The 11,773-nt window shown below is 35.5% G+C and overlaps 1 protein-coding gene across 1 annotated transcript; it reads left to right on the top strand.

Moving 5' to 3' along the window:
• The first annotated feature begins 3,359 nt into the window (after window positions 1-3,359).
• LOC145775974 (CD209 antigen-like protein C) lies at window positions 3,360-8,314 on the top strand. The gene is made up of 6 exons (XM_082587383.1): window positions 3,360-3,528; window positions 4,527-4,644; window positions 6,125-6,228; window positions 6,686-6,763; window positions 6,915-7,071; window positions 7,961-8,314. Exons 1-6 carry the CDS (start codon window positions 3,441-3,443, stop codon window positions 8,202-8,204), a joined length of 789 nt encoding a protein of 262 aa, XP_082443509.1. The 5' UTR covers window positions 3,360-3,440; the 3' UTR covers window positions 8,205-8,314.
• The last annotated feature ends 3,459 nt before the right edge of the window (window positions 8,315-11,773 follow it).

The raw sequence follows: 11,773 nt of genomic DNA, 5'->3' as shown, positions 1-11,773 counted from the left end.
ACTCAATATGGCTTTCGTGCCAATCATTTAATGGGTCATGCTGCTCTAGACATTATTACTTCCACCTATGAGCAAATGCAGAACAATGAATTGACTGGACTTGTTCTACTAAATGTTAAAAAAGCCTTTGACATTGTTCATTATGAAAAACTCTTGCATAAACTCAATGAGTATGGCAATCGAAGAGTTGCCAATGATCTACTTACTTCCGACTTGAAAAACCATAAACAAATTGTGTCTATAGGACAAGAAATTCTACATTAAAAGAAATAAAATTTGGTGTCCCTCTAGGGTCCATATTAGGACCGCTTCTCTTTTACTATACATAAATTATATCTTAAACTGTGTTTGTTGTGTTTCTAGATTATTTGCTGATGACACCTGTCTTATCATTAAAGCCGATAATGTATTGAGTCTTCAAAGTTTAATTAATCTTGAATTGAGAGGAATCAAACGTTGGGTCACTGCCAATTCACTCATGATAAATGCTTCTAAGTCTAACTTTTTAATAATTGTACCCAAGACCAACCAAATATTAATTAATGTTGAAGTGTTTTACAACTACCCCCAACTAAAAAACATTGATACTGCTAAATACCATGGTATCTTCATTGACAAGAATCTTCTTTTCTTCCTCATATTGATGCTTAATCTTCAAAATTCTCCAAATCTGTTGGTATACTCTTTAAATTGAAACATTGTTTATCAACTAAAATTATGAGTCAGCTGTACTATTCTCTCGTGTATCCTTACCTAATATACAAACTGAAAATTTGGGGATCGTCATACAAAACACATATTTGAAAGCTTGGTGTTTTGCAAAATCAGGCAGTCAATGCTGTTGCGAAAGTCAAATGGGCTAACCATTTCACACCCTTTTATAAACAACTCGATACTCTAAAGTTAAAAGGTCTGTACAACTTTGGAATTGCTGAAATTATGCACCAGCTTAGTTTTAATTTATTACCCAGAACTTTCTAAAACTACTTTAACAATGCAACGAAATTCACAACCAGACTATTCGAAACTCGACCAACCCAGATTATTATTATTGTCGATACAGAATCACTAATCTGCAACGGTCTATAAAATACTCTGGCGCAAAAATTTGGAATAATATAGCCGACTAGTTAAAATCGGCAATCCACCTTCACAACTTTTAAAAAATGTAGCCTACTTGAAGGAAATTATTGACACATATTAGGCAAATGCTAAATCACTAATCAAACTTATAATTGTAATATTGACTACGTAGGCCTAGCCTACCTGAGTTTTTAATTTTTTATCATCTTGGACAGCTTTACTATTGTTTATTTATTTTTTTTCAATTAGTCAATTATAATTATCATTGATGAGTTTGAGGGTGGCTGCTTGACTTGAAAACCTCGAATGGTCACTTCGCAGCCTCCCGTTGCTGTGATGCTATTATTATTTGCTTTGTTTTCTTTTTAATTGTGATTTTCAACAGTTTTACTGTACATTGTGTTTTGATTTATCCTACATTTTTTTCGCAGCAACCAATAAACATCTATCTATTTGAATCTTTGGAAATACGAAGTAGAAGCTGTTAAAACATACAACTGTCTCACAAAAACTTAGCTAATTGAATCCATATTAAGCATTTTGTATAATGGTGAAGAGCTAAGGAAGATGTGCTCTAATATCCTCCTTCACTTAATGTCATAAAGGATCAAAAGTCTAAAGCAAATGAAGGGCATAACATATATTAATTGCTTATTACTATACTAATAAAGAATCACTTTCCATACACCATACTTACCCTCTCATCTGGCAACATTTGACTATCATCTTTGAGAACCAACAGTTCTCTGATGGTTTTAAGATACCTGTAAAAACCTAATTGAAAGCTCTGCCTGGTCACTTTTACGAGGCTAGCACATGTGATCATATTTATCGATGGACAATTGCTGTTGAGGAAAAGAAAGATTACATTGACACTGCATTGATTCTCAATATTTCAATGCTTTTTTCGATGTGAATATTCTGTTTGTATTGCAACAAATCAAGCTGCACAAGACATTGGCTCATTTCTCTTTGACTGATCTTCACGTATAATGCACTTACTTGCGCCTCTATACGGCTGCACTGATACTGTCTGCTTTGTAAAGCGCTGAGAGCAATACATATATGCGATGGATACAGCGTTATGTAGCTACTAGCAAATTATTTTCAATATGCAATAGATTGAGTTTCGTTTTTAGCAACATGATCGTTGCTTACTTTACAATATAGATATTAACGACCTGTTTTAGCCTGATACTGCGAGTTTGCTCTGGGTTGATTATTAAAAATTATCCTTATGATTGTTATAACCGGTACTTGCTTTTTCGTGTTGCTTTTGGTATGAGTGGTAAAATATAAAAGCAACGGAATTATTGTGCTTTATTTTCCTTACGATTTAAAGTCTTAACAAAAAAGAAACAACATTTAAATAAATAGCAAAATCCTTTGTTACAAGCTACAATTCAATAGATGCATTTCAAAAGTTGTTAGCCGACCAGTTAGTTGTTAGCCTTTCACACAGAATCACATCAAACATCGAAACCCCTATTAACTGAATACTGAAAAGTTTGGGTGTTCATCAGGACAATTATCGTTTCTAGCAATAGTTGCTACGTTCATCTGATGAAACTGAAAGTAAAATTAACAACAAACAAGATGTTTCGCGCACCTGACAATGCGCATCCTCAGAGCGAATAACATACAAAATAAAATTGAAAGTGAAATGAAAATGCTGGCTAAATGAATAAAATGAATAAATGAAATGCAGCATAGTGAAATGAAATTGAAAGTAAAATTAACAACAAACAAGATGGTTTATTGCTTCACTGACGTTTCGCGCACCATGACAATGCGCATCCTTGTTTTATTTTATTATTTCTTGCCTTCAATCGCACTGCAGTATATAACCTGGTGAAATTTTATTTTGTATGTTATTCGCTCTGAGGATGTGCATTGTCATGGTGCGCGAAACGTCGGTGAAGCAATAAACCATCTTGTTTGTTGTTAATTTTACTTTCAATTTCATCAGATGAACGTAGCAACTAGTGCTAGAAACCCCTATTAACATGAATCAAAATTATCTTGACATTCAATTGTTAGAAGACAACACTGCCAGGTAGTCTACATAGTTCACAACATCGTAGATATTTATATGATGCGTTGATTTATTTAAATTGGCGATCAAGCGGTTGAAAACTCTGTAAAACGCTGTAAAATCGTGACGCTTTGCAAAAAAGGCAATGTCAAGACGGAGGCAGACTAATATTTAGTTAAGTTACAGTTGCTTGCAGCAGTTTTGTAGCGTCATGAAAAGCTTGATTGTCTACGTTTTGTTATCTTGCTCGGTCTGGGGTTTAGCATCTACCCAGTTGTGCAGGGATGGTTTTGAAGTGACTTCTCCAGGCTTTTCCAATAGCATGTGGAACGATGTGTCTTGTGACTTTGACAAAGGCTTTCGTTGTGCAAGAAAAGAAATTTTGTTGCTGGTAGTTGGAAGCATTGAAAGTAAGAAATGTGTTCTTAATTATAAATTATTTAACTGTACATTTTATATTGTCGAGATACACGCAAGTTATTCATAGGCTGCCTGAAAAAGCAACAAAAACCCAATAGCCTAATATCAAAAAACTATGTACAAAACTCAAAATTTTCTTATAGTTTCAATAAACTTAAACAAATTTAAAAAATGTACTAAACGTTTTAAAGTGAAAAGTGTGGTTGGCTGTAAATTACACCGAATAATATGATGAAATAACTTCTATAATACCTAACCTTCTACCAGAGCAGCATTTTAAATGCAAGTTTATTGCAAAGTAGTCAGAACGATTCAGTCAGGGTTTGGTAAATGATAGCAAAGCTTGTGGTCTTACTTTGCTCATAAATATCTGCTTTTGTATTGGTATGACTTTAAGCTTTATCTCGTATAAAACGCCTCAGGAACTATTCTCAAATCTCCCTAGATGATATTCTACTTATCTAACAAGCTTGCTGCTTTGCATTATGTGTAGCCTAGGCCTCTATTTTTTTTTACATGTACCGGCACATGACATGTATTTACGCGCAAATTGTATGTCTTACTGGATATCTACTCAGATATGTTTGTTTTTAACGTCTACAGATGTTGAATCAATCCAAAAAGAAGGAATTTTGATGGCTGGTTTGGTTAGGTGGTAGTTTTCCAAATATGTTATTTGAATGATATGTCAATCAATCATCAATCATTTTATTTTTTGTCATTAACGCGTCCGGGACGAAAAAGATATTAACTATAAAAATCGATATAGACCTATCAGCACGTTAATGAACGGGAAATGGTGACAAAACCTTGAAAGGTTTAAAACGTGCCTGAATGGAAAATCATGTAGTAGGCTATATATCAGTAGTTAGCACGCCACAAAACCCAAAAAACAAATAGCAAAAAATAAAACAAAAACAGAGAGAAGCACACATCTAGTAATATTGTTTCGATATAGCCTACTGCATGCTTGTGTTGTTAATTGCAGTTCACTTAGTCCAAGGATCTTGTGACAACGAATCCGAGTGCAACCAACCTTGCGGAAATTTTGTCAGTCAAGTATTAACGCCAGAACTTTCTTCAATCTTACAGTCCTTTGAAGTGCGGTAAGATCTTAACAATTGCACTAAATAAATAATTATTATTTTTATCAGCAGCAGCGGAAATTTAGCATAAACGCTCCAGTAAAAAACACCAAGACTGAAATCCAACCATTTAAAGTGGAAGCTTGATTTTGTGCTTATGGATTGTAGTTCGAGGTTCTCGTGTGAGATTCTTGCTGGATCCTACAATCAAATAAATCTTCAATTGTCTTTGAAACTTTGAGCAATTGATGATACCCTACTGTAGTTGTAGTTTTGATGAAAAATTATATGAATTCGATAAATCAAACTTTTCTACCTTAATTCCTTGAGAATTTCATATTTAGAATTTTCATGTTTTAAAAACCTTTAAAGATAAATCATTCATTGTTTCGACTATTCATATATTAGCTTCGGCGTTTGTTTTTCATCAACTAGTTTCATTGCTTTCCCTGTTGATTTCATCAAACGAGACTCTACTGTATAATGCTAAAAACTACCATTGAATAGTATAAATAGTATAAAAATAACATAACCTAGTACATAGGCTACTCTGTAGTTTTTTGAGTCATATTTTAAGTTATTTTAGCTGCGTTTGTCGAATAGTTGATGAGACATGGGATAACAATAAATCAGCTCGGATAGCCCTGTCGGTTAAGCGCCGATTGTGAACGAAGAAATCTGAAGGTCACGCGACGACCGTTCAACTTCGGTTTAGCTCTCCATTCAGCAGCATCAAGTAAATGGAATAATTTACTGACAACGATACACCAACAAGTAGGAAATCCACACTGTCAATTTCGATGTCCGGGACTTCGCTCTCAGGAACCTCACCAAGTGGAACTGAATCTTCAACATCTTTTTTTTTATCAAACTTTCCTTCATTTCACCATCGGTCATATGAGGGTTGAAGCTACGGCGCAAGAAGGCAGATCTATTGCGGGTGCAATATTAAGGGTCACCAAATGGAATACCTCCTTCGGGAAAATGTACAAGGAATCAAAGGATAACAATAAACTTAATAGCTCAGTTCAGTTCAGTAGGCCATAGCCCTAGCTAAAGAGGGCCGTAGGCATTTCAAGAGCAGGTTACTGTTCTTACATGAAAGAAATCAAGCGCTATAGTTGAATGGGCGCCACTCCGCAATCGACGACGTGCCTTCAAGTGTCTTGCCAAACACAACCACGTGTTCTTGTGGGGTGTCGAACCGGCGCTTTTTCGAACGTTGAACCATGGTCTCTCATCACTCAGTTATGCAGCCGACGACTATACGCAGAATAATAGCTCGGGCATTGTCTTTAAAGAATGCAAAAAATGTTATTGTGCTTGGATACTGAAAACCCTAGTCATGTCACTGAATATATGCATTGAATATATAGCCTTTATTAAATAGAAATAATGGTGAATGTGTCTTGTTTCAGTTTCATTTTGAATGAAACCATCACACTTTCAATAGTTTGTCAAAAACACCTTCGTGTGAACTTACAATCTTCTATTTCTTCAGCTATTGTGACTCAGTATGCTGCAATTCAGACAACTGCAACAACAAAACCATTGATTTTATCCGGGAATGCGAAATGCTAATACCAGATCCCTCAACGCTGCCATGTAAAATTTATAATCTATTGTTTTTATTTTGAAATATCAGCATCAGCAAGGTTGTTTTAACTTAAAAAGTTAGCTTTCAAACATGTTCATGTGAAATTGATATTTTAGTATATTTAGTTTCCACCTCCTTGATCATCGACAAATAAAACTTTTCTGTTTTTGTGAACCAACCCAGCAAACTGTCCACTTGAGCGGTTGACTGTCTCGTATTATTGAAGTGTTGTTGCCGGGGAATTATTTCATTCACTAGGTGCCGCTGAATGGAAAGCAGTTCTGAAATTCGTTGCTCAAGTGCACACCCGAGAGTTGAACCAGCGCCGCTTGAACTTGAGCCAGGCGCGTAACCTCTGAGCTAACGGGGCGGATACTTGATCAACGTTCAGTTTACATAGCGTTGCCTACTAGATTAATTCAAAACTCCGGCTTTGATTTTATGACGGTATTTGAATTGCATGAGGTATCACCACATCAGGAGAATGCGCTTGTAATGTTGAGGAAATCACTGCTTTGCGAAAGGAGATAAGAAGACTTAAAAGTAGGTAGCTCAGCCTATTTCTCATAAAAAATCGTTTCTTAAGTCGAATAGCGTTGGATGAAAAAACTTGTCTTGCGTTAAATTTAGCCTATTTAAACTGGATTGGTGTGGTAAGACTTTTTTTAAGTTTTAAACCAATTTTCTGTTGAAGGATTGTCCATTCCTGAGCCTGGATGGTTCACTCCTCTAAATGGTTACCAGTACCAGCTGACAGAAACCAGGCAAAACTGGTGGATGAGCCGAAGAATTTGTCGATCAGCTGGTGGAGATTTGGCCACAAAAGGAATGAGAAACTTTACAATGCGCTCGTAAGTAAAGTCATCTCTTGCAAAAGTTTAATCCTATTTGGACTGAGCTGTTTCATCAGATGTTTCTTGACGAATGAATCTATTCAATTCACAAACGTTCTTTCTGCCACAAAATCAGAAATTTTAAGAAGAAAAAGTTCTCCATTCTTCTTACTTCTTCAACTCAAACACTCAACAAAAATCTGTTAATTTCTCTCCAGCAAGAATATTTCTATTTTAAACTTATCAAACTGCTTTTTCTGTTTGCTGGAAGCAGAGTTGATTATTGTGAGAAACTTTCCTTCCAGCGTTGTAAATCAGGTAAATTCGTTGTTGTAGGTTGCAATATCAGGAGAGTTGAAAACAAAATCTAGTAAAAATCGTTTCGGGGCATTTCTTTTATTTTGAATTGAAGTTGTTAATAAAACATTTTGTTTCAAACTATACAGTAGAATTCGCTTATAGTGACACCCGAAGGGACCGCGGAAAAAGTGTCACCATAACCGAAGTGTCACTATTATAGCCGAATTCTACTCAACTGTTGCGTATGCAAACGGGACTTTGCAACAGGTGTCACTATAGGCGAAGTGTCACTATAGCCAAAGTCACTATAGGAGAATTCTACTGTACTTTTAAATGATAAAATTCAAATTTTATTTCGCCGCAGTAAAACTACCAGTGATGCTGCAGATATTACATTCGTCAGTTCAATTGAAAAAAATACGCATTTCTTTTTCTCTTTATAAGTATCCTAGAGGTTGAAATAATTTTATACGATTTTGTACCACCTCTCTTATAAACTTGTGTTGTCGCATAATTTTATGACGTCGCTTTGCAACATACTGTGGCGTCACTTTCAACCTATTATCACATTACTTTGCAACACATTATGACGTGACAACGATTGCAGTATCATTGCCCGAACAATCTCGAATGGTTTTGCATGGATTGGATTGAATGATATCGAGATGGAAGGAAGGTTTGTGTGGCTTGATGGGGTCGCTTCTACTCCGTCAAATACTCATTGGAAGAAAAACGAGCCAAGTAGATTTGGAAGCATTGAAGATTGTGCGGAAATATTCAGAAAAACTTACAGAACAAATGACAGAAGGTGCACAGACAAACGTTATGGATTATGTGAGAAAATGCTGTGAGGTATCAGGATTGTTTCTACACAAAATACTTTAACAATTCTTAATAATAATAATTCTATTTCCCAGTTGTGCTTATTCATATTGCGCGATTAAACAGCGCCACAACAATAGTCTAATTTGTTTTATCATTTTTTCATCGTAAGGTCAATGTCTGTCAATTATGACGTTGAGCAATTGGTTGAAATTATTTGTTGCTTTAAAAAAATACATGATACGATTAAAATGTAACATATTAAATGTCACATACCATGTTGCGAAGTTTTCTGACTATACAACTGGGCAGTGGCGTACACAGTGGGGCATTAGGCCATGCCCCCTTCTTCACAATTTTTTTAGACGACTAAATTTTTAACACATAGCCTAATTTGAGTATTTTGGGGTAGCAGCAGTCGAAAAAATCCAAAATCTTGCCAAAAACAAATCAAAAGCTGAAAACTTGACCAAATACCACTAACTAAACAATTTTCCTTGAAAAAGAAAAAATAACATTGGAAATACTTCTTCCTCCGGCCTTGCGTCAAAAGCTTATACAAGTATGCGAAACCACCAGGAATAACCTATCAGAGACCTTGTCAGTCCGAGGATAGATTTAAAACTAAATTTAAAGGAACTTTTAAAAGTACACAAGCCAACAATTTTGGGCCCAGATTTAATGAAATTTCATGTATTGGCAACTATTTTGTTTAGCTTTTTACTTTCAAATACCTGCAAAGGTTGAATACTTTCGGGACCGGAGATGTTGAAAATATACAACAATTAAGTTTGTTTGGGATCATTTCAACTACCAACAGAGATGGAAGACATTTTTATTTTTGTTTTATGTGTCAACAATCCAATAAAATGATGCTTTTATTGTAATAAACGCTTAAACATAAATACACAAAATTAGACCCCAAGATGAGAAAATCAAACATTGTACAGAGCTGGAAAGGCCATAAAATGACAAGTCGCAAACAGCGACACAGTAACATTAAAAAACATTTTCGAAATAGAGAGAATCGTTCATACATTTCACAAGACACGCTGCGACACGAGTTTAATATCAGCCGAGGCAACCAAGTAACAGATCAGAGATACCAAGAATTGATATAAAGGAGTTTTCATTTTCAGGATGGATAAAAGTTAAGTTACAAAGCACAGAAAATTGATATGCAAAGAAAATGTTTTTCGTCGTTTGACTGTCAAAGTACGTCAGACTACGCATGTTTTTCATAAGTAAAATAAGCTTCAAATTGATTGATTTATTTCTACAAAACAAACAAAATACAAAATTTTACAACATTTATTTGGACAAAAACAAAAAAGCAACCACACAAGAAAAATAAAATACATTGGTTGTGTGAAAACGTTATTTACTGAGCTAACTACTAAACAAATCCACTACACGTGGCTGGTTAAGCAGCAACAAACAAAAAGTCAAATTTTTTGAAAGATCTGAGAGATTAACAATATCCAGCTGATGCCAAAATATATCAGGTGTGAGCATAAAATCATTCCAAATTTTTAAATCTAGGTTTACTTCTTTCAAAAATTAGTGGTTTATCTTTGTGTTACTACTTGCATCCAATTTGACACTAACCAATACAAAATAGAGATTTCCTAATATCTTTTTTAACAGATTGCTATGACATGTTTTTTAGTTCATCATTAAATCTTAACTTTACTGTACTTTTCAATTCAAAGCATCTCCATTATGTCGTTTCCAAATAAGTCTTGAAAGTATGGCGGCACTTCAGAAGGCTCACCACCCTGCATCAACAATTTAACAAAGGTTAAATGCCAGAGTGCTTTTTCTAAAAGCCCTGTGTCAAGGTTACAGCCGTTTAAGGTGTTTATTTCTTCCAATATGTATTCGTGGCTTGAAGCAAGGTCTCCGAGTTTATAAAAACCGTACGAACAAATGTAAAAAGAGGAAGAAAGAGCGTGTAATAACTCGTCATCTTTTTCTTCATAAGCGGCTAAGGCCTTTATGAAGTTAATTACTGTATCCAAGCACAAAACATAATCCTCCCGTTTTGAATAAAACCAGCATAGGCATTCGGTGATTTTATGTAACTTTAAAAGCCTGGTGCTTTCATCAATGTCAGGCATGACCACTATATCGTCTCTGATAGTGAGCAGGAGTGGAATGGAAAGGTTTGACATCTCTTCTTCACTCTGCTGTACGCTTCTGATGGTGGTTTGAGCCAAACATAACAAGTTAAATAACTTCTTTAACTGCGGTGTGGTCTTCATAATGGCGGCTTTCGTGTGATTAGAAAGCTTCCTTCTGAAGCCTACGTTATTTGGAAGTATTCCATGTATCAACACAGAGATACTCATCTTTATCAAGCTGTCTCGAATTTGAGGACCTGGTTCAGCCCAATCGGTAGTCATCAAGACCTGTATTTTTCGTTTGTGGAAATCTTTTTTGGACAGCAACTTTGAAAACCAAACCAAGGTAATTAGATTCAGAATTTCTTCATCTTCGTGGAAATTTTCATGTTGGCATCTTGGCAAAAGCTTATCAAAAACTCTCTTTGTAACTTGGTAGTCAAATTTTCCATAAAAGCTGTTTCCGACAACTAAAACATAAAACCAATGCAAATTAGTGTGTAGCATAAGTTGCAAGTGAGCAATCGTTGAATGTAATAAAATTTATACCAGTTTTATAAACGTTACAAAACCTTTCCAGCAAAATGCTAAGTAGAGTAATGTAATGTAAAGCAGGTATAGTTGGTATTTTTCTAATTTTTCTAATAGTTGCTCAATGCAATTTTGCAATAGTTATTGATTGGTTGATTTTATTGGTTGGTTTATTTTATCCTCGCACTGACAAAGCCTCAGATAGGCTATTTTTGGCACTTTCGCATACGTCTGGAGGCTTTGAACCACTGACGCAGGGCCGGTTACCGAGATTGGCAAAGTGAATTAATTAAAAGGAAATTTGAACAAGAGCTTTCTCAAGATGTCATCCAGAGTAAAGAAAGTACTCTTAAACTAACCTATTAGTTACTCGGCTTCGTGTGCTTATTAAGAGAGAGTAAATTAAATTCTCTTTTAAATGGTTTTACAATAGATTGAGTTTCGCTTTTAGCAGCATGGTTGTTGCTAACTCCACAATTGTAAATACAAACGACCTGTTTTAGTCTGATGCAGCGGGTTCGCTGTGGAAATAGCGGTTTGCACTAGTTTTCGGAACACAGCTTCTTAGCCAAAAACCGAAAGGGAAGAATTACGTCGCCTGATCTATTAATCAGCTGATTCGATTCTATAGCTGTTGTAAAGCGACAAAAAACAAACCATAACAATCAATCAGCTGATTCGACCAATTCGGGAGTGATAACGCTTGGCAACACATAAACTCGACAGCAATCAAGACAGCAGCCTCAAGCCAAACAAAAGAACCGCACAAAACAACGACGCACCGACTCCAACACCATGCGTCATAGCACATGATTGGGGAACTGAAACTTACAAAAGTTGTTACTTAAAAGTCGGTAGCTAACTTAGTGATGACTAGGGAACTGTGTTCCTAAAGCTAGTGCAAACTGTTACTACCACAGCAAACTCGCAGCATCAGCCTAAAA

This window comes from Aplidium turbinatum, chromosome 8 (genome assembly GCF_918807975.1).
Source record: "Aplidium turbinatum chromosome 8, kaAplTurb1.1, whole genome shotgun sequence".
NCBI lineage: Eukaryota > Metazoa > Chordata > Ascidiacea > Aplousobranchia > Polyclinidae > Aplidium > Aplidium turbinatum.
The sequence above is the reverse complement of the archived record's forward strand: the minus strand, read 5'-3'. Positions and strand labels throughout refer to the sequence as shown.

Coding starts and splice junctions, on each gene's coding strand:
- LOC145775974 (XM_082587383.1), top strand. CDS start 3,441: ATGTGGAACGATGTGTCTTGTGACTTTGACAAAGGCTTTCGTTGTGCA. Junction 4,645..6,124: donor TTACAGTCCTTTGAAGTGCG/GTAAGATCTTAA, acceptor CTATTTCTTCAG/CTATTGTGACTCAGTATGCT. Junction 6,764..6,914: donor GGAGATAAGAAGACTTAAAA/GTAGGTAGCTCA, acceptor TTTCTGTTGAAG/GATTGTCCATTCCTGAGCCT.